Raw genomic sequence first — 26,505 nt, 5'->3', positions numbered from 1 at the left:
GCCACGCATCAACCCATGCTGAGGTGGCATCCCACATACCACAAGTAGAAGGACCCACAACTAAAAATATACAACTATGTACCAGGGGGCTTTGGGGGGAAAAAGGAAAAATAAAATCTTAAAAGAAAAAAAAGAAGAAGAAGAAGTGATTGGAAGAAGGTGGGGACAAGAAGTTTCCATTCAGTTCTACTGGCTTCTGTGACTAAGTGGGTGAGGAGGAAATTGAGGCTGGAGGGGCCAGACAGGATGGGGGCTCTCCCCCTCTCCACTCCTCAAATCAGAGGCCAGGCCTTGGGTCTCAGAGCCTCTGCCAAGGCAAGCACTCATGGAATGGCATCCCCCAGCCCAAAGGTCAGGGGACAGACAGACACCCTCTCACAGAAAGCGAGTGACTCGTCCGAGTTGCCCAGCACGCTGGGAAGCTTGAACAGCATTGCCAGACAAGAGGACACCCCTCTTTCCCTGGCCTCTGACCTTGTCTGCTAAGACAGGTGGGGGTCTCCTGTCACAAGGAATTGTCCGGAAGCCTTTCTGCCTGTCTCCAGCGTTCAAGGGACCACCCCCAAACACAGCACCCCCAAATCCTGAACACCTCGGCCCAGAAGTGGGAGAAGCACCTGACACCCCTGGTTAGAAATTCAGCTCTGACACTTCCTGGCTGGGTGACCCTGGGCAAGTCATCATCCTGTTTGAGCTTCAGTGTCCCCATCTGTAAAATGGGGATAGAACGACCTACCTCACAGGATCTTTGTGAGAAAATGTGTGTAAAACGTCTGGCAAACTGGAGGGTTTCTTCCTCCTCCCGTCCCACCGCCCAGCAGACCCCAAGGAGAACTAGTTTTCCCACCCACCCTCAGGCCCCTGCAAGCCCAGCTCCTCTCCCCGCGGAGGAATCCCCTCCTCATCTTCGAAGGGCCGGGGGTTGTGACGGGACCTCGTTCCACCAGGGGGCGCCCCTCCCCAGCACGAGCGCCCTACTGCCCTGTTTCCAGTGAGGACATGCCCGCTCTCCAAGGGGAAAAACTCACTGCACGTAGCTGTCAACTGTGAGACGCATCGCAATCTCTGAGACATTTTCAAATTTTTTTTTTAATACAACTTTAAAAACATGTCTGAGAATTGAGGAAATCTTTGCAGGGAAAGAAGCCCGGAGCAGCACAGAGCCCCTCTCCTGCACGCCCTGGAGGCCCCCACGGCTCGGGCCATCAGTGTCCGCTGCTCTCTGGTCCAGGCCGCCGCAGGCGCCCCCATCCCCGCCCCTCACCCCCGCCCCGGTCTCCCGAGACCAGCCCCGCCTCCACAGTCCATCCCCACCAAGCAGCCAGAGGGAGCTTTTGAAGACACCAATGAGACTGCGTTGCACCTTTCCTTAAAATGCCCTTGGGATGCCCAAGAGAAAAAAGCCCTGTGTGACGGGCCCCTCGGGGCCTCTCCCCATGCTCCTCTCGCCTCCTGTTCAGTCCAAGGAGCCACACCTGCCTCCTGGCCGCCCTCAGAAAATGCCGATTCATTCCCACTCAGGGCTTCTTCCCCGGCCGCTCCCTCTGCTGGAAGACGCCCCTCACCATCGCCCACAACGACCCGCCGGCACTGGTCTGGACACAGCTGTCCAACGCGCAGGACGCGCGGTTCAACACGAAAGCGCCCGTGATTGTGGCCGCGCATCTCCCCTCTCCCGCCCTCAGGCCGCCGCCTCAGCGATGGACTGAGAGCGACGTATGCATGTCCTGGGGCGGGCAACACACCCTTCTGAGCTGCACCTCGCTCCCTGAGCACAGGACGCCGGTGGTGCTGTCCCCACAGGCAGACTCAGCCACACAGAACACCCAGCAGCCACCACAGCCTCTGGGGCCCCTCTGCTGCCAGTCAGGCCCCCAGAGCAAAGGGACCCCCAGCCCGGTCCCAGGCCCTCCTCAATGCCCCACCCCCAGACCTTTGCCCCTGCAGTTTCCCTTGATTGACACCACCCCTTGTTCCCCACTACCTGCCAATCCAAGGCCCACCCATCCTTCCAGGCCCAGTCAGGACCTGCTCAGCATGGAGTCCAGAAAGAAGCCCAGATACCCCGAGACAGGCGAGGCCCCGAGGCCCTGGCCACCGCGCCTTTCCCAGCAGCTCCACCAGAGGCTTGGGGCTCACAGACAGGATCTGGGGTCCCGCCCTGGAGAGGGACACTCCAAAATCTAGGCAGGGCTGGCCAACAGAGGACACACAGGCCCAGAGGAGAGAAAAGCAAGGTGAGATCAATCTCAGATGCTGCCTCAGGGGAGGCAAACTTTGAGCTAACAGTCATGAGCATTTGTTGGACAAATAGTCATCCAACACTTGCTGTGCGCCAAGCGCCGTGCCAGGCGTGGGAACCGTGAACCAGACGGACCCGGTCCTGGGGGAAGGAGGCACAGTGATAAACAGACGCACAAAGAAGTACTGTGATGAGAAAACAGCGGGGCAGGGGGTAGAGAGAGCAGGGGCTGGGCATTGAGGGGATGCCTGAGCAGGGCATGAAGGAGAGGCCATTGGAGCTGGGGGAAGCCCTTCTCAGGCAGAGTGGACAGCACACACAAAGGTCTTCACTGGCTCTGGGCTTAAAGGCCCCCTCCTCCAGGAAGCTTTCTCAGATTGCTTCTCCTGGTCCCCACTGCATCCCATCCCATGAGCTCCACCTGCCTCCCCCTGGATGCCCCATGCTTGTACTCAGTAAGATAACTTGTTGGATAAACCAGTGAGAAGATGCATCCACACTACAGCGGAGTGATCTGTGTCCCCACAGGAAAGGGCCGGGTGTCCCCAGGGCCCAGAACAGCGTCCAGCACACAGCAGGTGCTCAGTAAGCGTTGAACAAGTGTGACATTTGGAAGCAGCGTCAGAAACAAGATCAATGATGGCTTCTCTCTGAGGACAGGGCTGTCCCCACACTCCACTCTGTGCCCTTGTGCCCCATCTCCTGGTAGAGGGACACTCACCCTCAGTCTGCCAGCGGGGTCACAACCCCTCAGCCCAGCGGGGCCCAGGAAAACGTTTCTGCTCCACTGGAGAGAAGTGGCTGCTCCTGCCTCTGATGCACCGGTAGGAGGCAAACAGGAGTCGCGTGCCTTCCTCCTCCCAAGAACAGCAAGGCGGCAGCCCTGGATCCCGAAGGTGGCCAGGGGAGGGGCTGGACGGTCCCGAGGACCTGCCTCGACGGGCATTGGCTCATCACATGAGGAATGCTGCATCTGGAGCCTGAATGCCAAGGTTCTGGGTGGGGGGGGTGGGGGGGGGTGGGAGCCATGAGTCCACAAGTGTGAGGGTGTGCATGCATGCATATATAGGTGTGAGCACTATGCACAGAAAGACAAAAGAATCTAGAAAAAAGGCACCAAAGTGATCTCTGGGGGAGACAGTCCAGATGGTTTTTACTGTTTTATGTTTTTCTGTATTTTCCTAATTTTCTATGCTCAGCCTGTGCTACTTTTAGAATCAGAAAAGAGCTAGAATAAGTCATGTAAGGCCGTTGATGCAACAGGCAGAGAATGGATGGAGCAGAGACAGGTCTGGTTCCTCAGCCGCTGGGCCTGGGAGAAGGGAGTGGGAGCAGGGAGGGGGAGGGACGCTGTGGGGCTCAGGAAGCGGGGGGACCAGGAGGCAGGACACCGGGCCTCCAATCAGCCTCCTCGCACCCCAGCTTCTGTGTGACGCTGGCCCCCGTTTCCCCATCGGTATGCTGAGCTCCTGACCCCGATGCTCTGGAATTCTCTGCCCCATATCCCAGGTAGGACGTGGGCCAGGAGGGCTGGGTGCTGGCAGAGGAAAGACAGAGGGTCGCTCACATCACCAGCTCAGCCCCTCCATTGGTTCTGGGCCTGGGATTCTGCATCTTGGATGCCTGCTGCCGTGAGGGGCCACCTGTGAGCTCCCACAGCCAGAGGCAAATCTCCAGGGTTGGCAGCAGTGGGGGTAGGAGGTGGGACTCAGACTCTACAATTATTTTCTTTTTATTTTATTTAATTTTATTTTTTGTGTGTGCTAAGGAAGATTCGCCCTGAGCTAACATCTGTTGCCAATCTTCCTCTTTTTGCAAGTGAGCCACTGCCAAAGCATGGCCACTGAGGGACAAGTGGTGTAGGTCCACACCCAGGAACTGAACCCAAAGTGGAGTGCGCCAAACATAACTAGGCCACCGGGGCGGGCCCTCTATAATTTTTTCACAAGTGCCTACGACATGCCAAAGCTAAAACTTAGGGGCAAATACAGTAAAACATTGTTGTAATGGGGCTGGGTCCATTGAGGGAAGGATTCACTGAGCTCCGGAGTCAGGTGGAAGCTTCTCCATATGGCATGTCCTGGCCCCTAATGTCCAGCTGGATGGGCCCTAGTCAGGATCTCGGGCCCTAAAAGGGACCCCCGAATCTCCCTCCAGGTCAGGGCCATGCAGAGGCCTTTAAGAAAATCCCCTGAGGCCTGGTAATTGGCATCCCCTCACCGCCCCCCACCAGCTCCCCCCCAGCTCCCCCTTCTGTCCACCTCGGCAGAGGCCCTGGCCCTGCTCTCACCCTACCCTGTCCACACCCTCCCCCTCCCGAGTCCTCCCTCCAGACGCTGCCCAGGGCAGGATGCGGAGGGAGGATCAGAGGACTTTGGCTCAGAGAAACCTGGGCTCCACTCCCAGCTCTACCAGTTTCTAGATGTGAAAACTCACGCTTCCATGTCAGAGCAGCTGAGCCCGGGAGCCCTTCTAATGCTTCTCCCCTGAGACTCCCAAATGTGGGAGGCCCCAGAGACCCCCCACCGCAGGCCTAGAAGCGAAGTACAGGGGAGCACTGAGTAACTGCGCCACATGGGTGCAACTGAAGCCTGGGCTAGGAGTGAGCAGTGGGCTCGGGCTCTGCCACTTCCTCCCTGACCAGGGCGAGGACCCTTGTTCAGGACGGTCTGGGTTCTGACGGATGGATTCTGACAGCTGGGCCAGGGAAACGGCCGTGCAGCCTGCAGACTGAGCCGAGCAGGCAGGAGTCTCCCGCCCAGCAGAGGGGCGTCTCCCTCGGGAGGGAGCATCGGCCCACAGCTCCCTCTGCTTGGGGCTCAGGCCTCTTCCAGCCTGCCTCCCTGGACCGCTGCGAGGGGCAAGTGCAACAAGACACCAAGAGGCCCTGGAGAAGGACCAAGCGAGGGGGCAGAGGGCCAGGCCTGCCACCAGAGAGGTGGGACTGAGGACTCAGGCCTGGCCCACCTCCCGAGCCCCAGGCCCTCGCTCAGAAGATCTGTCCTCGCACCCTGGCTTCCTGCACCGCGGGTCCCTAAGGTGCAGGCGGCTTTCTGGTCATGAGAGGGCATCTATGACGTGAAGACTGGCTTGGGTTGGACTGTATCCTCCAAGAAGATACGCTGAAGTCCTGAGCCCCAGTCCCTCAGACAGCGAACTGACTTGGCATAGGGTGTCTGCAGATGTAACTAGTTAAGATGAGGTCATAGGGGAGCAGGGTGGCCCTAATCCACTGACTGGTGTTCTTATAGGAAAAGAGACACGCACGGGGAGGAGGCCACCATGTGATGGCACGAGCCCACGATGGGAGGCCACGTGACAACAGAGGCAGAGGTTAGAGCCCATGGCTGCAAGCAAAGGACACCAAGACGTGCGGGTGTCCTCCCGCCTTCCACCAGAGCTGGAGACAGAAGGAAGATCCTCCCCTAAACATCTCCGAGGGAACATGGCCCGGCCGACCCGGGGTTTCTGCCTCCAGAACCAGGAGACAATGCCTTCTGGTGTTTTAGGCTGCCAGTTTGTGGCCCTTGTTACGGCAGCCCTAGGAGACAGATACAGGGGTGATGCTGGGGTCCACGGGCAAAGGTACTTTGGCCTCAGGAATCCTGGCTCCTCGGTGCCCCTGCCTCCCTAACCCAAGAACCAAGCCTTGGAGGGCTCAGATCACAGTTTCTCCGTGGCAGAAAGAACAGGGTGGCCCGGGGAGAGGTGCAGTGACAGAGGGGACGCCCTGCTAGAGAGGAGAGGGAAGCCCTGTGCCCGCACCCTGGGGAGTGTGAGAGGGAGGTGGAAGGGGAGTGAGAAGCCACATGTGCACCCCTCAGGGTGGAGCCGTGGCCAGGCAGGAGGATCCGTGGGAACACAGAGCATTCCAGAGACCCCCTGAGAACACTGGGCCTGCAGCCCACCTTGCCACTGCTCCAGCAAGCCCCACCTAGTGTGACACCATGGCCACCACAGCACAGCAGTAGTGGCCCTCTGGCTCTCCACCAGCTGTAGGTCATGTGTCCAGTTTCCTCATGTGCCCCAGAGCGCAATGTGGAGCTACCAAGAGGGCTGGTGGCCCAGCAGAGGCCTGGATGGGTGCCTCAGGGCTGGAGGGGGACAATGAGCCCAGAGGGCCCAAAGCCAGACAGTGACAGAGCCAGGCCAGGGTGCCGTCTACCACACTTCCCGCCTCTCTTGCATGAGGGGACAGAACAACTTATAAACACAGGGTTCCCGGTGGTGGAGTGCCCGACAGTGGAGGACAGACACACAGCAGGTCCAGGAGACAAACGGCTGCTACCACCCCTGGACAGCTGCTGGGCCTCACTCCAACTGTGGGGCTGGACCAAGTTTCAGAGCCAAACAGCTCACTGCAGTGGCATGACCCCCCACAACATCACCCCACGGCCTGCAAAGCCCCTGCCCTGGGCCTTGGCCTGTAGCCTGCCAGACAACCGCACCAGGTGTCCTGAGGAGGGCCTCTCCTCCGTGCATCCCACCAGGGCCTTGTGAGGGGGATGTGACCCAATCTTGGAGACACAACCCACTCTGAAAGGAGCGAGGACACCCAGCCCAACCTCGTGGCTGTGGGACTCCAACATCTGGGGACATTTATTTTCTTCGGCAGGACTCTGGAGAAGGAAGAAGGTCAGCTTCACCGGCTGGGCAGAGTGGGGACAGCCCAGGGAAGGCTCGTATCCTCTTGGCCTGGCAGAGGGTAAACCAGGACAGAAGGACCCCTGTGGGCCTGGCTGCTCTGCTGGAGGGCTGGAGAGAAGGACGGCCATCTCAGAACCTGACGTGGGAGCCCTTTTTCATGGAGGACAAAAGGGTGGCCTTCTCAGGCCTTGAGTGCTGCTTGAGAGAGGAGGCGACAGGTATGGGGGTCGCCGACCTCTGCAGGGTGAACCCGGATGCCTGGGACAGGGCTGTGGGGGAGGACTGGGCTGTGGCAGCTGACCAGGGCCGCAGCAAGGTCGGGGAGGGCTGGACCCAAGGGTAGGAGGACAAGCTGGACACCAGGGTCCCGGAGCCTGAGGCTGACGAGGCAAGGGAGGAGCGGGAGGGGATGGCAGTGGACATGCTGGTTATGGTGTTGGTCATGGTCTCCCTGTAGGGGTCCAGGTCCTTCTGGATGTCATCGGTCGCCAGATAGGTGAGCCAGCCCTGCTGGCCCGGGACCTTGTGCATCATGAAGTCAGTCTGGTCAGTGGGCGCCAGTTCACTGAAGTGTAAGCTTTGGTAGACCTGAGCTGAGATCTGTGGGGAACAGAGCAGGGGAGCATGGAGGTGGCACCTAGGACCAAGAGCTGGATCACAGGAAGGATGGGTCTTCCTGCGTGAAAGAAATCTCCAGAATGCTGTGGTTGTTACTGATGACCACAGCCTGCTGAGCCTGTGAGCCCACTGTGCGCCAGACCTGGCACCAACCCTGTGAGATCGGGACTGGGCTGTCCCCAGCTCAGAATGAGGCCTCCAGCTGGATTCCAAGGGTGTCCCCAGACGTGCTCCCACCGCTCCCGTGAGAACTTGCCAAGCTGTGCTTCAAGGCCCATCTCCAGGAGGAGGCAGGGATGCGAGGCGGTCCCTCACACCGACCTCTCCCCAGCTGGGACAGGAGAGTTATCACACATTTTCTGAGTCCCCAGCAAGAGCGAGGGAGCTCCCATAAAGCCCCGACAGCAGACGAGGAGGGAGAGGCTGGGACCTGCCCCATCCAAGAGGCAGGAGGCCCCACTCCCTCCCCTTCCCTCCGTCTCTTACTGACTGCATGCCTGGCTCAGGAACAGCCGGTAGGATGGACATTAACAAACGAATAGCCACAGGCTCTGAGATAGACTCTGAAGGCTCTCGCCAGCTGCCAGCCCACAGAGGAATCCCTCCCACAGGCCCCGTGAGGTTTGTCCTCAAGGACACCTGTGTCCATGGCCTCAGCCAGGCCCTTGGCAAACCAACCCCCCAGACTGGCTTCATTCTAGAACTGTCTGAGGCCCAGAATCTGTGAAAGGACAGATGTTTCCCTTGCCCCCGGTGCAGGGCCGTGTGGGCACGAGGGTGGCCGCTGACGGAGCCAAGCTCCCTGGCCTCCAGCCCTGGCATCTCGGTGAACCAGCCTCAGCCCAACCCACCTGGTACTTCATCCAGCCGTATGGCACATTAGTGGACAGGAGGCCGGGACTCCGCGACCGCTCCCTGGGCTTGTACGCTGCTCCCACAACTCTGCTCCCCTGCAAGAGTCAAAGGCAAGAGGGAAGGCTCGGGGCTAAGAGTTGGGGGACCCTCTACCCGCTGTGTCCCCCCGCAGCCTCACCTGCTTGCCCTGGGACTCCCACTCGCGCCAGCTGTTCTCAATGTCTTCAGAGGAGCGCCCTCCAGCCCATGGGGATGTCAGCATTATCTTCTGCAGCCTGGCCCAAGCCTCGGCCTCCGAGTCCAGCTTCCCACTCAGGAGTGCCAGGAGGGCCGCTTGCTCCCGCCGCTGGTGCACCAGGGCCTCCGCAAGGTCCCGCTCCTCCCTGATGGGAGGGACTTTCATTCACAAGATGTCCTCTGCACCATGAAGTAGGGTGGCCCTCCCAGAAACCCCAAGAGGGTTTTCTCCTCCTGGGCCTGATCCTCTCCAACCTTCTCATCCCTCCCCTGAGGCCATACTGCTCAAGGCCCATCACTGAGCAGGTGTTCCCTTAATGTTAGCAAAGCCCAGATTAAACTGGCCCCCGACAAGTCCTGTGACCCTTCCCACCACCCTGTGCTCTCGCCCATGGGGGCCTGACACCCTATGCTGACCTTACCTGGACCACCCCTTGTGGAATACTTAAACATCCTCTCCCTCCCAGGGAAACCACGCCTCTGCCTTGTTTGATATCCCCCAAGAGTTCTGTAAAGATGTATGCCTTGACAGGAGCCACAAAGACTCTGTGGGTGTCTGGAAAACTTACTTATATGTCAAAACCCAACTCCAAAATCTCTTCTTCTATGAAGGCTTCCTTACTCCACCCACTCAATTAGGTAACTGTCCTCTGAGCTATCCCTGTTCTTAATAGTCCCATCACTTATCACATACAACTGCAGCCATGGGTTTGCATGTCCATCTCCCCACGTGGACTGTGAGTTCTCTGGGGCACGATCTGTGTCTGGATTGTTTTGGATCTCTAAAACCTAGCACAGGGCCTGGCAGTCAGCAGGACCTCAATAGATATTTTTTGAATGACCCAAAATTATTTGAGACTTGGTCAGCAACAAGGGTGCTGCATGGGGGGGCGGGGGGACCTATAGAGGAAGGGACAAGTAGGAAGCAGCCTGCCCTCCCCATGAATCAGAGAAAGAGCACAAGTGTCTGCTCGGGACCAGAGCCCTGGGCACTCTCCTGCCAGGGGCGTCTGGCCACAGAGAAATGGCCTCTGCCTGGAAGCCAGATCCGGCAAATCTGACCCTGACTCTGGGCAGATCCCATCTAAGGACTCGGGTTCTCACGTTTTCCTCTGGTTTGTACTGCTCAGCCTTGCAGCTGAACTAGCCTAGAACACAGCCTCAGGCTCTTAGGCCAAAGCTGCCACCAGTGGAGACAAGCTGTGCAGGTCCCACGCCTCTGGCCTCGGAGGGCCCTCGCGAACATGCCCAGACCACCCAATCCAGATGAGGCAGCCCAGGCTTGGGGGTCCCAGCACCCCCTCCTCAGGCCAGACACCACCAGGCGGGCTGTGAGAACTCACCGCAGCTCTGAGTAGGACTTCTGGGCAGCGGCCATGGAGGCAGCCTCCTCTTTGAAGGTTTTTGTTAGTTCATGATCACCAGCCACCTGGGTATCCTGCAGCCTTTTCCAAACACTCAGGCCGAATGTGCCTGTGATTTAACCAGACCCAGCTTAGTACAAGGACTTGCACAGCCCCTCCTCCGAACCCTCTGCCCCTCACCCTCCACCCTCAAGAGTCAGCCAGCACCTCCTTACCCCTGGCCCACACCTCATGATGCCCACCCTATGCCAAGGATGAGGCTGGCTACTCAACAAATATCCGGAAGAATCAGACACTGGCCCCAGAATACACGTGGAGCATCCAGCCCCATATGTGGGCTGAGATGGAGGGAGTATTATGGCAATGATGGAGTGATCCTGATTCGGGCTTGAAGTAGCTCGTGTTTAAAATGGCAGTGGCACAAAATGATGAGGTATCCATCACATGAGATGTTTTGGGTGGGGCCGGGGAGGAATAGGGCTGGAGTAGAAAGTAGGTAGTGAGAAGAGAGAAACGTGAGTCCTGCTTCTGGGCAGGGTATAGTGAGTAGCAGGCCATTCTCCTGCAGCCGAATTTTTTTTAATTAAGAAAAATAAAACAGATATGTTATGAAATCATATTTTTAAAAATGAATGGAGAAGGGCCAGCCCCGTGGCCGAGTGGTTAAGTTCATGCACTCCGCTTCGGCGGCACAGGGTTTCGCTGGTTCAGATCCTGGTCGTGGACATGGCTCTGCTCGTCAGGCCATGCTGAGGAGGCATCCCACACGCCACAGCTAGAAGGACCCACAACTAAAAACACACAACTATGAAGTGGGGGGATTTGGAGAGAAGAAAAAAAAAGAAGATTGGCAGCAGTTGTTAGTGCAGGTGCCAATCTTCAGAAAAAAGAAAAAATGAATGGAGAACTGCAGAAGCAAAGAGGACTAGATAAACTAAAATTACAGAAAGGGAAGAGTCCTTCCAAGAAGAACTGAAATCAGGAGCTGCTTTCTCCTCTGGGCACAGCTGAGTGAAAATCAGGCTCGGCTTAGGGAGAAAGAAGACGGGAAGGAAGGAAAAACAGCAGAGTTTGTGATAGCCATTCTGGGTTAGGTCTATGAGAGTCCCAAAGGCACAGCTGTTTTCCCAGGACATTCGCTGAGCACTGGGGGAGCCGAGGGTCTGAGGGTTGGACTAGAAAGCCAGATGAGACTGTTGGGAGAGAGTCCCACCAGAGGAAGACTTCACCCTTGAGACAACTCAAGACAGAAGGAAACTCAGTCTACCTACAGCTGCCGTCCAGGGCCAAGCCAGCTCGATTCCTGACAGCACTGAGAGGAGCAGCCCTATACAGAGGAAGGAGCAAATGCACTGGAGGAAAAGCACATCAACTTCAGTCTCTACGGTTCTTTCATACAAAGTCCAGAAAAGTTTTGTTTGGGTTTTTTTTTTTTGTTTTCATTTTTGATTTCTTGTTTTGTTGGGTTTTTTTATGATAAGAAGTGAAAAGACAGGAAATATAATCAATAATCGAAAGAAGAAATAGGCATTAGAATCAGACCCACAGATAATTCAGACATTGGAGTTAGCAGATCAACACTTTAAAGTAACTAGTGTAAATAATGTTAAATAAAATAAAGGAAAATATGAACAAAATGGACAAACACTAAGACAACTCATGTCCAGCAGATCTGCACTACAAGAAATACTAAAAGTTCTTCAGGGAATGATATCAGAAGGCAGCCCAGATCTACAGAAAAGAAGGAAGAGCACCAGGAAGGGTAAGTATCTGGGTAAATATAGAAAACAACATATCCAGTAAAATATTATTATTGACTAAAAACAAAATTCAACATTGCATTGTGAAGTTTATAGCATATAGAGAGAAAAAAATACAACAAGAGCATAACGTACTATAGGGGAATAAATGGAATTATACTGTTGAAAATTCTGCGTTGTTCCTGGAGCAGTGTATTATTATTTAATGGTAAGACTGATAAGTTGAAAATTTTTATTTAACCTCTAGAGGAACCACTTAAAAACACAAACACACACAAAAATAAATAAATAAAAATAAATAAAAATATATATATAAGAAATTAAAATAAAAGCTGGATACACAGGTTGAACAGTAGATTAGATACAAATGAATGTGCATCGGTGAACTGGACTATAACTCTGAAGAAATTATTTAAAATGCAGCACAAAGAGAGAAAGAGAAAATAGGAAGGAGAGGTTATAAGACATGGAGGATAGCAAGCAGGCAGGCCCATAATATATCTATTGGGAATTCCAGAAAGAGAAACAGAAAAACAGAGGAGAGGCAATATTCAAAAAAATAATATCTAATGATTTCTCAGAATTCATGAGAGACACCAACCCCCAGATGCAAGAATCTAGGCCAGCATAAATTAAAAGAAATCCATACCTAGACACATCACGTGAAACTGCAGAATATCAAAGCCAAAGGGAAGATTTTAAAAGCAGTCAGATAGAATAGAGATTACCTATAAAGGAATCATGATTAAAATCGACAGCTGAATTCTCAGCAATAACAATGAAAACCAGAAGAAATTAACTAATAATAAAGCACTAAGAGAAAATAAAAAGAAAAAACACACACACACAAATAGACTAAAAAGTCAATACAAGAGATAGAATAGAAAACAAAACAAGTCCACTCATCCAAAATAAAAAGGAAAAGAGCAATAGAGGAACAAAGAGCAGATGAAACAAACAGAAAACACAAATTAAGATAGTGGATTTAAATCTAACCAGTAAATAAATACATTAAATGAAAAACAACAATTGAAACGGAGACATTTTCAGACGTTAAAAGTGAAAGGGTAGTAAAAGATATACCATGCAAGCACTATGCATAACAAAGCATACGAAAACTGGTCTGGCTATATAAATGTTAGAGAAAGCAGACTTCAGGACAAGGAACATTACCAAAAACTAAAAAGGCTTTTTCATAACAATAAAAGACTCAATTCCTCAAGAAGACATGATAATCTTGAATGTGGATATGCCTCACAATTTACAGCTTCAAAAATTAAAGCAAAAATGGAAAGAACAAAAAGGATGAATAGACAAATCCACAATCATTCTTGGATATTTTAACACCTCTCTCTCTCAGTAATTCATATAACAAGTAGACAAAAAAACAGTAGAGACATAAAAGATTTGATCAATACTACCAACCAGCTTGACCTATTGACATTTACACAATACTACATCCAACAGCAGCAGACCACACATTCTTTTCACAATACACACGGGACATGCACAAGATTGTCAATAAAATAGCCCATATAAAAGACCCAATAAGCTTCCAATGAACAAAATCATATAGAGTTTATCTTCTGACTGCAATGGTTTTAAAATAAAAATCAATAATAATAAGTAGCTAGAAAGTTCACCAAATATTTGAAAATTAACCATATACTTCTAAATTACTCATAGGTCAAAGAAAAAATTAGAAATCATTTTTGACTGAGAGAAAATAAGACTGGAAACTGAAAAGTCATACAAAAACTTGTGGGATATAATTAAAGCAGTGCCTAGAGGAAAATCTGTAGTTTCAAACACCGATGTTAGAAAAAAGGAAGATGTAAAACAAATCATCTAAGCTTCTACTTTAAGAAGTTAGAAAAAGAAGAGCAAATCAAATCCAAAGGAAATAGAAGAAAGAGAATAATTTTTAAATAAATAAAAGCAGGGGAGCTGTTGTTTAATGGGTATAGAATTTCAGATTTGCAAGATGAGAAAGTTCTGGAGATCTGTTGCACAATGATGTGAGGATATTTAACACTAAGAAACTGTACACTTAAGATGGTAAATTTAATGTTATGTGTTTTTTAACACAATAAAAAATGGAAAAAAGTTATTTGATAATTTTATGGATAAAAAGCTTAATAAATTATGCTATATAAACAAATAAATGCAGAAATATATAAAATAGGAAATAAACAAAGAATAGAAAAGAATCAATAAAGCCAAAGCTGATTCTTTGAGAATATTAATAAATTCATAAAGCTCTAGCCAAACTGATAAAAGAGAAAGGGAAAACACACATTGCTAGTATCAGGATGAAAAGGGGACATTAATAGAGATCCTGTAGACATTAAAAAGATGATAAGGGGCTCTTGTGAAGAACTTAATGACAACTTATTTGAAACTTAGATGAAAGGGACAAATTTCTTGAAAAAAATGAATTTATCAAAACTGACACAAGAAGAAATAGGAAACCTAAATAGCCCTATATCTACTAAAGAAATTGAATTCACAGTCAAAATCCTTTCCAGGGCTGGCCCCGTGGCCGAGTGGTTAAGTTCGCGCGCTCTGCTGCAGGTGGCCCAGTGTTTCGTTGGTTCGAGTCCTGGGCGCGGACATGGCACAGCTCATCAGACCACGCTGAGGCAGCGTCCCACATGCCACAACTAGAAGGACCCACAACGAAGAATATACAACTATGTACTGGGGGGACTTTGGGGAGAAAAAGGAAAAAATAAAAAAAATCTTAAAAAAAAAAATCCTTTCCATAAAGACAACTCTAGACCCAATGAGTTTAATCAGCGAATTATCAAATATTTAAGGAAGAGATAATATCCATTCTATATAAATTGCCCCGGAAGTTAAAGAGGGAGTACTTCCCAAATCATTCCGTGACACTAGCATTATCCTGATACTAAAATCAAAGACATTACAAGGAAACTTCAGATCAATATTCTTCATGAATATAGATGCAAAAATTCTAAACAGGGGCCGGTCCAGTGGCGTAGTGGTTAAATTCACACACTCTGCTTCAGTGGCCCAGGCTTCACAGGTTCAGATCCTAGGTGTGGACCTACACACCACTCATCAAGCCATGCTGTGGAGACATCTCACATACAAAATAGAGGAAGATTGCCACAGATGTTAGCTCAGGGCCAATCTTCCTCAAGCAAAAAAGAGGAAGATTGGCAACAGAGGTTAGCTCAGGGTGAATCTTCTTCACCAAAAAAAAAAAAAGGAAAAAAGAAAAAAATTCTAAGCAAAATTTTACCAAATAGATTTCAACAGCATATTAAAAGAATAATACATCTTGACTGAGGTGTACCTCAGGAATGCAAGATTGGATTAACATTCAAAATTCAAAGAATGTAATTCACCACGTTAACAGAATAAAGGAGAAAAACCATACGATCATCACAATAGGGGAAAAATCATTTGACAGAATTCAACACCCATTCAAAGCCCTCTCAGCTAACTAGAAATAGAGAGGCTACTGTCAAAAAAGAAAGAAAACAGAAAATAAGTCTTGGTGAGGATGTGGAGAAATTGGAACCCTTGAGCACTGTTGGTGGAAATGCAAAATGGTGCAGCCACTATAGAAAACAGTGTAGAGCTTCCTTAAAAAATTAAAGATAGGGGCCGGCCCTGTGGCCAAGTGGTTAAGTTCGCACGCTCCACTTCGGCAGCCCAGGGTTTCAGCGGTTCGAATCCTGGGTGCGGACATGGCACCGCTCATCAGGCCATGCTGAGGTGGCGTCCCACATGCCACAACTAAAAGGACCCACAACTAAAATATACAACTACATACTGGAGGGCTTCGGGGAGAGAAAGAAAAAATAAAATCTTAAAAAAACATAAAAATTAAAAAAATTAAAAATTAAAAAAATTAAAGATAGAACTACCATAGAATTCAGCAGTCCCACTTCTGACATCCAAAAAACAGGAAAGCAGGATCTCAGAGAGATATTTCATTGCAGCCTTATTCACAATATCTAAGTTGTGGAAACAACCAACCTAAATGTCCATAAATGCATGAATGGATAAACAAAAAATGTGGTACATACATATAATGGAATATTATTCAGCCTTTAAGAAGGAAATCCTGTCTTACGCTACAACATGGATGAACTCTGAGGACATTATGCTAAGAGCAATAAGCTGGTCACAGAAGGAAAACTACAGCATGATTCCTCTTATGGAGGCCTCTAAAGTAGTGAAACTCATAGGAGCAGGAAGGAGGATGGTGGCTGCAGGGGCCGAGGGGAGGCTATATGGGAGTTTCCATAGCGTACAGAGTTTCCGTTCTGCAAGATGACTGAGTTCTGGAGATCTGCTGTACAACAAAGTGCATGCAGATAACAGCACGTACTGCACACTGAAAATTTTGTTAAGAGGGTAGATTTCATGGGTTTTTTCCAGCATTATTGAGAAGTAACTGACATACAACATTGTGTAAGTTTCAGGTGTACAACATGATGATTTGATACATGCATACATTCTGAAATGATTAGCACAGTAAGTTTAGTTAACACATCTATCACTCACACAGTTACCATTTTATGGTACAATACTACATAGCGTCCGTAACTATAGTCACCATGCTGTACTTTAGATCCACAGACTTATTCATCGTATAACTGCAAGTTTGTCCCCTTGACCTCCTGCATACATTTCCCCCATCCCGCGCCCTGCCCCTGGCAACCACAGATCTACTCTGCTTCTACGAGTTTGATTTCTCTGGATTCCACGTGAGTGAGATCATGCAGTATCTGTCTTTCTCTGACATGTCTTAGCATAAAGCCCTCCAGTCTCATCCACGTTGTCACAGATGGCAAGATTTCCTTCTTTTTTTACGGCCGAATAATATATCACATTTTCTTTATCCCTTTATCCATCAATGGGCACTTAGGTTGTTTCCGTGTCTTGGCTGTTGTGAATAACGTTGCCATGAACCTGGGGGGTAGGGCAGTGCAGATGTCTCTTTGAGATGGTGATTCCATTTCCTTCAGATATAACCCAGAAATGGAAATGCTGAATCAGTAGATTTCATGTTATTTGTTTTTACCACAATAAAAAATGGATTTGGGGGGAAGATATAAAAAGCACGAACCACAAAGGACGAGATTGATTAAATGGATAACATTAAAACTAAGAACTTCTGTTCATCAAAACATATGACTGACACGAAAAAAACTCTGAACAAAATGGGGATAGAAGGGATCTTCCTCAACACAATAAAGACCATATATGACAAACCCACAGGCAACATCATACTCAATGGGCAAAAACTGAGTGCCATCCCCCTGAAAACAGGAACGAGACAAGGATGCCCTCTATCACCACTCTTATTTAACACAGTACTGGAGGTCCTGGCCAGAGCAATCAGGCAAGAGAAAGGAATAAAAGGAATCCAAATAGGGAGGGAAGAAGTGAAACTCTCGCTGTTTGCAGACGACGTGATCTTATATACAGAAAACCCCAGAGAATCCATTGGAAAACTTTTAGAAATAATCAACAACTACAGCAAAGTTGCAGGGTATAAGATCAATTTACATAACTCAGTAGCATTTCTATACTCTAATAATGAACTAACAGAAAAAGAACTCAAGAACACAATACCATTCACAATCGCAACAAAAAGAATAAAATACCTCCGGGTGAATTTAACTAAGGAAGTGAAAGATGTATACGATGAAAACTACAAGGCTTTTCTGAAAGAAATGGATGGCGACATAAGGAGATGGAAAGACATTCCATGTACTTGGACTGGAAGAATAAACAGAGTTAAATGTCCATTCTACCTAAAGTAATCTACAGATTCAACGCCATCCCAATCAGAATCCCAATGACATTCTTTACAGAAATAGAACAAAGAATCCTAAAATTCATATGGGGCAACAAAAGACCCCGAATTGCTAAAGCAATCCTGAGAAAAGAGAACAAGGCTGGAGGCATCACAATCCCTGACTTCAAAACATACTACAAAGCTACAATAATCAAAACAGCCTGGTACTGGTACAAAAACAGGTGCACAGATCAATGGAACAGAATTGAAAGCCCAGAAATAAAACCACACATCTATGGACAGCTAATCTTTTGACAAAGAAGCTGAGGGCATACAATGGAGAAAAGAAAGTCTTTTCAACAAATGGTGCTGGGAAAACTGGAAAGCTACATGTAAAAGAATGAAAATTGACCATTCTTTCTCACCAAATGGATCTAAGACCTAAAGGTGAGACCTGAAACCATAAGGCTTCTGGAAGAAAACGTAGGCAGTACACTCTGACATCAGTATTAAAAGGATCTTTTCGGACACCATGTTTTCTCAGACAAGGGAAACAATAGAAAGAATAAACAAATGGGACTTCATCAGACTGAAGAGCTTCTTCAAGGCAAAGGAAGACAGGATTGAAACAAAAACAACAACCCACTAACTGCGAAAAAATATTTGCAAGTCATACATCCGAGAAAGGCTTAATATCCATAATACATAAAGAACTCACACAACTCAACAACAAAAAATCAAACAACTCGATCAAAAAATGGGCAGGAGACATGAACAGACATTTCTCCAAAGAAGATATACGGATGGCCAATAGGCACATGAAAAGATGTTCATCATCGCTGACCATCAGGGAAATGCAAATCAAAACTACACTAAGAGATCACCTTATACCCATTAGAATGACAAAAATAACCAAAACAAATAGTAACAAACGTTGGAGAGGTTGTGGAGAAAAAGGAACCCTCATACACTGTTGGTGGGAAGGCAAACTGGTGCAGCCACTATGGAAAACAGTATGGAGATTCCTCAAAAATTTAAAAATAGAGCTACCATACGATCCAGCTATCCCACTACTGGGTATCTATCCAAAGAGCTTGAAATCAGCAATTCCAAAAGTCCCATGCACCCCAATGTTCATTGCAGCATTATTTACAATAGCCAAGACGTGGAAGCAACCTAAGCGCCCATCAACTGATGATTGGATAAAGAAGATGTGGTATCTATCTATCTATCTATCTATCTATCTATATACATACACAATGGAATACTACTTAGCCATAAAAAAGAACAAAATCGTCCCATTTGTAACAACAAACAGATGCTCAACAGCACTGCTCCTCAGGGAAACTCAAATTGAAACCACAATGAGAGGCCACTAGGTATCCATCAAAATGGCTAAAATTTAAAGCACTGACAATACCAAGTGCTGGAAGAATTATGGGACAGTAAGAGCTGCTGTCCACTGCTAGTGAAAGAGTGCAAATTGGTAACCACCTTGAAAGACCGTCTAGGAGTATCTGCTGAGACTGGACATATATACGCCGTGGGGCAGCAATTCTGTTCTTAGATTTCCAACAGAAATGCATACATTTGTTCACCAAAAAACATGTATAAGAATGTTCATAGCACTGTTATTTTTAATAGCCCAAAATAGCCAGAAACAACCCCAATGCCCACCAACAGTACCATAGATAAATAAATTATGGTATCTCAACAACAGAATGATGTTCAGCAATGAGAATGAATGAACAACCACATCAACAAACGGCTGAACTGCACGAACATGATGGTGTTTGAGAGAAAGAAGCCAGGTACAAAGGAGAACCTAGGCATATTTCCATCTATAAAAAATTCAAAACCAGACACACCTACTCTGAGGATTTAGAAATCAGGATAGTGGTTACTTTTGGAGAGGAGTGGGTAGTGATGGTTGGGGTGGGGGGATAGGGAGCCCCGAGTGCTGGTAATGTTCTGCTTCTTAATATGATGGTGGCTCAATGGGTATACGTTTACTTTCTGAAAATTCACCAAGCTGAACCCTTTTGGTTTGTGTACTTTTTTTAATGTATGTTTTAATGCAACATTTTTTAAAAGAGAAAGGAATATACCTTATCAGATATACGATTTGCAAAAATATATGAAGGCAAATGATGTTGGGTGAATGAGTGGATGGAGACTTGATGGATGAATGGACAGACCGCTAAATGGACAACCGGATAGACTCACACCCTGTAAGACTATTTGAGCAAAGACAACTGCTGTGGCCTAAACCCCCCACCCCACAGGATATAAGGTTTATGTCAACTTATGTTCGAACAGGAACAGGGACAGGAAGGCCATGGGGCATGGCTGAGCTTCAGCAGGACTCATACCAATGGCATCACCGGTGAGTTTCCAAGCCTTGACGTCCCGGTCCTGCCCAGCGCTGATAACCAGTTGGAAGCTGTCCACATACAGGATGTCTGCCACACTACCCAAATGGCCCTTCCAGGTAATCAGAAGCTTGGGGGGGACTAGGGAAATGGTCTGGCCAGCCACGACCTAGAAGGGACAGTACAGGAGAACTACTTATACCAAAGCCATCACACAGGCTCATCAGAGGGCACCGAGGACTGGAGGCAGCAGAGCCCACTGGAAGGGCCCCTGGACACGGGCCAGGGTTCTAGCTCTGGGACCATTCCTATGTTAACTTTCTGGTGACCTCAGGTACGTCCCAGCACTCCTCTGGCCCCCACTGGCTCCTTTGGTAAAATCATAAAAAGCCTTTGCATACTGCTATATTGTTTACCAAGTACCTCCATACAGATTCTTCCAGTGGAACATCACAACACGAGTCTCATCATTTCACAGAGGAGAGACAGGGACGTTCAGTAACAGCCCAAAGCCACCTAGCTAGAAAGTGATGGGGCTAGGACAAGAACCCAGGTCTTCCTCTAAAGATACTCAGCTGGGCACTGGGAGGAGAACAGGGTGAGTAAGGGGGTGATGTATCACGTTATACTATGAAGGAACAAACTCTACTAAACTGGAAACTGAGTGACAATATCCAAGACCATTTTTAAATAAAACGAGATAATTGAAGAGGAACATATTTTACCATATTCAAGCTTGTTAAGTCACAATAATAAAACTTTAAACAGAACAATGGAAGACAATAGAGAGCTCAGAAACCACCCAAATATACACAGAAAACTTTGGTGTAAGATAAGAGGGGCAGGAAGACTTGCGGTGATGGAGAGAAGGACTGGACAAACAGTGCTGGAATGCCTGAGGAAGCATTTAGAGAAACTCACATCATTGTCACATGTCTTACAAGTAAAGAAACACTCCAACGGTCAAAGAATTCTTTTTAATGAAACCATAAAACATCTCAAAGAGGGGCCAGCCCAGTGGCGTAGTGGTCAAGTTCTCATGCCCCAGTTTGGTGGCTCAGCGTTCACTGGTTCAGATCCCAGGCACAGACCTACACACGACTCATCAAGCCACGCTGTGGAGGCATCCCACATACAAAATAGAGGAAGACTGGCACAGATGTTAGCGCAGCACCAGTCTTCCTCAGCAAAAAAGAAAAATGAAGAAAAATCTGAAGAAAAGTGTGAGTGACTACTCATCTCTGAATTAAGAAAGTGATAGGCAATGAGAAATATCACAATGGGAGGAAAAATTGACCACAAAAAAATATTATAATTTTTAAATCATCATAAATGAAATTAAAAGGCAAATGACAAACTGGGGGGAAATATTTGCAGTGCCTATGACAATGAGTTAATATCTTTTAATATATTTTTAAATGATTATACATCATTTACAAAAGATGGTTACCACAATAGAAAAATGGGCAATAAACACTTATTGAATGCCTTCAATAAGCAAGGCACTCTGATGGACCCAGGGGACCCTCCTTCAGATGATACCGCTGATAACAAATACCTCATGTCGTCAAGGACGAAGCAAGACAGGCTAATAAAATACAAAACTCTCAATGTTCGGAAGCGTGGTGTGGCAGCACGCATTAACGTCCTGAGAAAGATTTACGTTCTTTTACATACTATTTCCTCGGGACAAACTGTTTGCAGATAAACAACTACAAACAAAAGACTCGTGAAAAAGCCTATTTGCTCCATCATTTTTACAGCTTTTAAACCCAGCTTTACTGAAATATAACTCACACACAATTTACCCAAAGTGCTCACCTCAGTGGTTTTTCGTACACACACAGTTTGCAACCACCATCACAATCAATTTTAGACCATTTCCTCACCCCAAAAAGAAAGCCTGTACCCACTCACGGTCACTCCTCATTCCACCCCCAGCTCTGGGAACCCCATAATCTACTTCTGTCTCCATAGATTTGCCTAATTCTGGACAGTCTGTATAAATGAAATCATACAAGATGTGGTCTTTCGTGACCGGCTTCTCTCACGGAGCACACCGTCTTCAAGGCTTCTCAGGCTGTGGCCTGTATCAGTACTTCACTCCTTCTTATTATTCAGTAACATTCCAATGTAGTGATAGCCCACAATTTATCCTTTCATCAGTTATGAACATTTGGGTTGTTTTCAAGTTTGGCTATCATGACTAATGCTGCTATAAACACGTGTACAAGATATCGTATAGACATATGTTTTCACTTCTCTTGGGTATACACTTAGGAGTGGCACTGCCGGGTCATAGGCTGACTCTATGTTTAACTTTTTGAGGAACTGCCAAACTGTTTTCCAAAGCGGTTGTTCCACGTTACATTCTCACCAGCAATGGATGAGAGTTCCAATCTGCCCATATCTTAGCCAACACTTATTATCTGTAGCCATCCTAATGAGCACGAAGTGGGATCTCATTGTGGCTTTGATAGGTATTGCCCTGATGGCTAATGATGTTCAGCATCTTTTCATGTGCTTATTGGTTATTTGGATGTCTCTGAAGAAATGTTTAGATCCTTTGGCCATTTTTCAATTGGGTTGTCTCTTTTATTGTTGAGTTGTGTGAGTTCTTCCTATATTCTAGATACTAGTCTCTTATCAGATATATGATTTGCAAATATTTTCTCCCACTCTACAGGTTGCCTTTTCACTTTCTAGATGGTGTCCTTTCAGGCCAAAAGTTTTAAATTTTGATGAAGTTCAATTTATCTATTTTTTCTTTTGTTGTGTTTTTTGCTGCCATATCTAAGAAATACTGCCTAACTCAAGGTTGTAAAGATTTCTCTGTTGTCCTCTTCTAAGAGTTTTATAACTTTAGCGCCTATGGTCCATGATCCACTTGAAGTTCATTTTTGTGTCTGTTGTGAGGTACGTTTTTGTGTATGTTGTGACTTTGTTCTTTTGATGTGGATATCCAGTTTTCCCAGCACCATCTGTTTAAAAAGGCTATTCTCTCCTCCATTTGATTGTCTTGGCACCCTTGTTGAAAATCAATTGATGAGAAATGTTAGGGTTTATTTTTCGACTATTAATTCTATTTCATTGACCTATATGTCTGTCCTAACGTTAGTACCACACTATCTTTACTGTAGCTTTGCAGTAAGTTTTGAAATTGGGAAATGTGAGTCCTCCAACTCTGTTCATCTTTTCCAAGATTTTTTGGACTATTCTAGGTACTTTGTATTTTCATATGAATTTTAGGATCAGCTTGTCGATTTCTTCAAGAAAGGCTGCTGGGATTTTGATATAGATTATATTGAATCAATTTGGGAAATACTGCCATATTAGGTTAGATCTTCTAATCTATGAACATAGGATTTTTTCCAATTTATTTAGGTGTTCTTTCATTTCTTTCAACAATGTTTTGTAATTTTCAAAGTACAAGTTTTTCATTACTTTTGTAAATTCACTCCTAAATGTTTTATTCTATTTTAATACTATCGCAACTGAAACTGTTTCCTTAATTTCATTTTAAGATTGTTCACTGCTAATGTACAGAAATACACTGATTTTTTGTATATTGATCTTGTTCATGCAACCGTGTTTAACTAATTTGTTAGTTCTTATAGATTTTAGTGGATTCTTTAGGATTTTCTATGTATAAGATTTATGTCGTCTGAAAATAAAAAGGTTTTACTTCTTCCTTTCCAATCCAGATGTCTTTTATTTCATTTTCTTGCCTAACTGCTCTTCCAGTAAAACGCCGGAAGAAGAGGAAAGAGCAGACATCCTCATCCTGGTCCTGATCTTAGGAGGAAAGAATTTAATCTTTCACCATTAAGTATGATATTAGCTGTGAGTTTTTCATAGATACGTTTTATCAGGTTGAAGAAGTTTCCTTTTATTCCTTGTTAACTGAGTGCTTTTATCAGGAAAGGGTGTTGGAGTTTGTCAAATGCTTTTTCTGCATCTGTTGAGACGATTATGTGTCTTGTGTTTCTCATTCAATTAATATGGCATAACATTGCCATATTGATTTTGGACATTAAACCAACTTTGCATTCCTAGGATAGGTCTCACTTGGTCATGGTGTTTAATCCTTTTCATATGTTGCTGGATTCAATTTGCTAGTATTTTGTTGAGGATATTTGCATCTCTATCCATAAGATATATTGGTCTGTAGTTTTATTTTCTTGTGATGTTTTTGATTTTGGTATCAAAGTAATTCTAGCCTCACAGAAAGTTCTTTTGGAAGAATTTTTTAAGAAGTCGCATTAATTCTTCTCTAAGTATTTGTTAGAATTCACCAGTGAATCCATCTATATCTGGACTTTCTTTGTGAGATGTTTTATCACTAATTCAATCTTTTTACTTGCTATATTCAGATTTTCTATTTCTTCAGATTTTCTATTTCTTCTTGAGCCCATTTTGGTAGTTTGTATCTTCCTAAGAATTTGTCCATTTTCTGTCATTTTTTGACAATGAAAAGTTAGAAACCATCCTATTATCCAACAATAGGTAACAAGTTAAATAAATGATTGTAGGTCTATAAAGTGAAATATTACTTAATCATTAGAAAGCTTGATTTTCAAAAAATATTTGATGCTATAGGAAATTCTAGTTACATACAATATAATCCCAATTTGTTTAAAGTATATCCGTATAAAACTAAGAGCAGATGGTCAGGAACACAGACTCCGGAGTCAGACAGTCTTGGGTTTACTCTCAGGTCCAAACTGGCCGCTGTGTGAGCTTAGACATGTCCCTCCAGCTCTTCAGTTTTATCTTCCTCATCTGAAAAATAGTATCTCCCTCACAGAGTCATTATGGGGATTCAATGAGAAGATACATAAAAGCACTTATCACAATCACTAAAACATAGTAAATAAATGACACATTATTGTTGTTATTATAATGCTTATATTAACATTGTAGATTCCTCATATACTGAATCCATGGGTAACCAATTCCCAACAGATCTGAATGCAGTGAAATTCTCTTCTTATTGAAACTAGGCTAGACATAATATATTTGTGCAGGGAGTCAAGAGGCACCTAAGACTGCAAGATGGCTATCAAAATTGAAAATGCATACAACTCTTTGACCTAGCAATCCCACTTCCAGGAATTTATCCTACAGACATTTTTGTCACATATGTAAAATAATATATTCACTATTCACTTTTATCTAAGAACAAAAGACTGAAAACAATCTCAATTTCCCTTAAAAGGGAATTATATCAATAATATATCCTATGGTGTACTACACAGCCATAAAAAAATAATGTACTGATATGCAAAAATCGCCAAGATATATTATAGAGTTAAAAAAGCAAGGTGAGGGGCCGGCCCAGTAGCGCAGCAGTTAAGAGCGGACGTTCCGCTTCGGCAGCCCAGGTTTCGGCGATTTGGATCCTGGGTACGGACCTACACACTGCTTGTCAAGCCATGCTGTGGCAGGCGTCCCACATATAAAAAGTAGAGGAAGCTGGGCACGGATGTTAGCTCAGGGCTGGTCTTCCTCAGCAAAAAGGGGAGGATTGGCAGTAGTTAGCTCAGGGCTAATCTTCCTCAAAAAAAAGAAAGAAAGAAAGCAAAAAAAAGCAAGGTAAGGGCAAGCCCCATGGCCAAGTGGTTAAGTTCACATGCTCCACTTCACGGCCCAGGGTTTCACTGGTTCGGATCCTGGGCGCAGACATGGCACCACTCATCAGGCCATGCTGAGGTGGCATCCCACATGCCACAACTAGAAGGACCCACAACTAGAATATACAACTATGTGCTGGGGGGCTTTGGGGAAAAGAAGGAAAAAACAAAAAAGAAGATTGGCAACAGTTGTTAGCTCAGATGCCAATCTTTAAAAAAAATAAAATAAAAAAGCAAAGTGAGTACTGTGTGTATGACATGCTACCTTCATGTAAAAAAAAGAGGGAAATAACTTTACACATTTGTGTTTGCACAAGTAAACACCAGGAAAATAAACAAAAATCAACAGAAGTGGTTAATTCCGGGAACAAGGACTGGTTTTGGGGGAGGACAGCAGTGGGACTAAGACGACTCCTCACCATGAGCCTTTGCACACCGCCTCATTTTTTAACTTTCACTGATGTATAACACACATACAGGACAATGTACACATCATAAATGCACCACTGAATGAATTTTTTACAAACAGAATGTGATGGTATGATCAGACCTGGGTAAGGAAACAGAGAGCTGTCCGGCCCCTAGAACCTCACTCCTTCCAGCCACTCCAACCCCCAACGAAGATAATCACTTCTGATAGGATAGCTTTGTTTTGCCTGTTTTTGTACTTGACATAAATGGAACTATAAAACATACAAGATATACTCTCTTGTGTTTGACTTCTTTTACTTAAATTGTTTGAAGAATTTCTCATTTTGTAGCAAATGGTTGTGAGATCATTCACTTCCAATGCTGGATGTTATTCTACATAGTGTGTATACTACAATCTATTTTTCTATCTACGTTGATGGGCATTGGAGTTGTTTCAAATGTGGAGTTATCACACATCATAATCCTGTCAACATTCCTATTCACGTTTCTTAGAGAACAGATTTCTCTAGGGTATGAGCGTAGGAGTGGGATCGCTGGGCCGCAGAGTAGGCATACATTCAGCT

The 26,505-nt window shown here is 46.3% G+C and overlaps 1 protein-coding gene across 4 annotated transcripts in view; it reads right to left on the bottom strand.

Moving 5' to 3' along the window:
* Positions 1–6,815: 6,815 nt before the first annotated feature.
* The window catches only part of EFCAB8 (EF-hand calcium binding domain 8), a 66,705-nt gene continuing 47,015 nt past the window's right edge, over positions 6,816–26,505 (bottom strand). For all 4 annotated transcript variants that reach the window (XM_070588008.1, XM_070588009.1, XM_070588010.1 and 1 more), the window contains 5 exons: positions 19,878–20,046; positions 9,943–10,072; positions 8,541–8,745; positions 8,359–8,457; positions 6,816–7,489 (listed from right to left, as the gene is read on the bottom strand). In XM_070588008.1, coding sequence (XP_070444109.1) covers positions 7,019–7,489; positions 8,359–8,457; positions 8,541–8,745; positions 9,943–10,072; positions 19,878–20,046 — 1,074 coding nt within the window. In that variant the 3' untranslated portion in view covers positions 6,816–7,018. The remainder of the gene's footprint in view (positions 7,490–8,358; positions 8,458–8,540; positions 8,746–9,942; positions 10,073–19,877; positions 20,047–26,505) is intronic.

Source organism: Equus przewalskii, chromosome 21 (genome assembly GCF_037783145.1).
Source record: "Equus przewalskii isolate Varuska chromosome 21, EquPr2, whole genome shotgun sequence".
In the NCBI taxonomy this organism is placed as follows: domain Eukaryota; kingdom Metazoa; phylum Chordata; class Mammalia; order Perissodactyla; family Equidae; genus Equus; species Equus przewalskii.
Note: the sequence above shows the minus strand (reverse complement) of the source record. Positions and strands in the feature narration are given on the sequence as shown.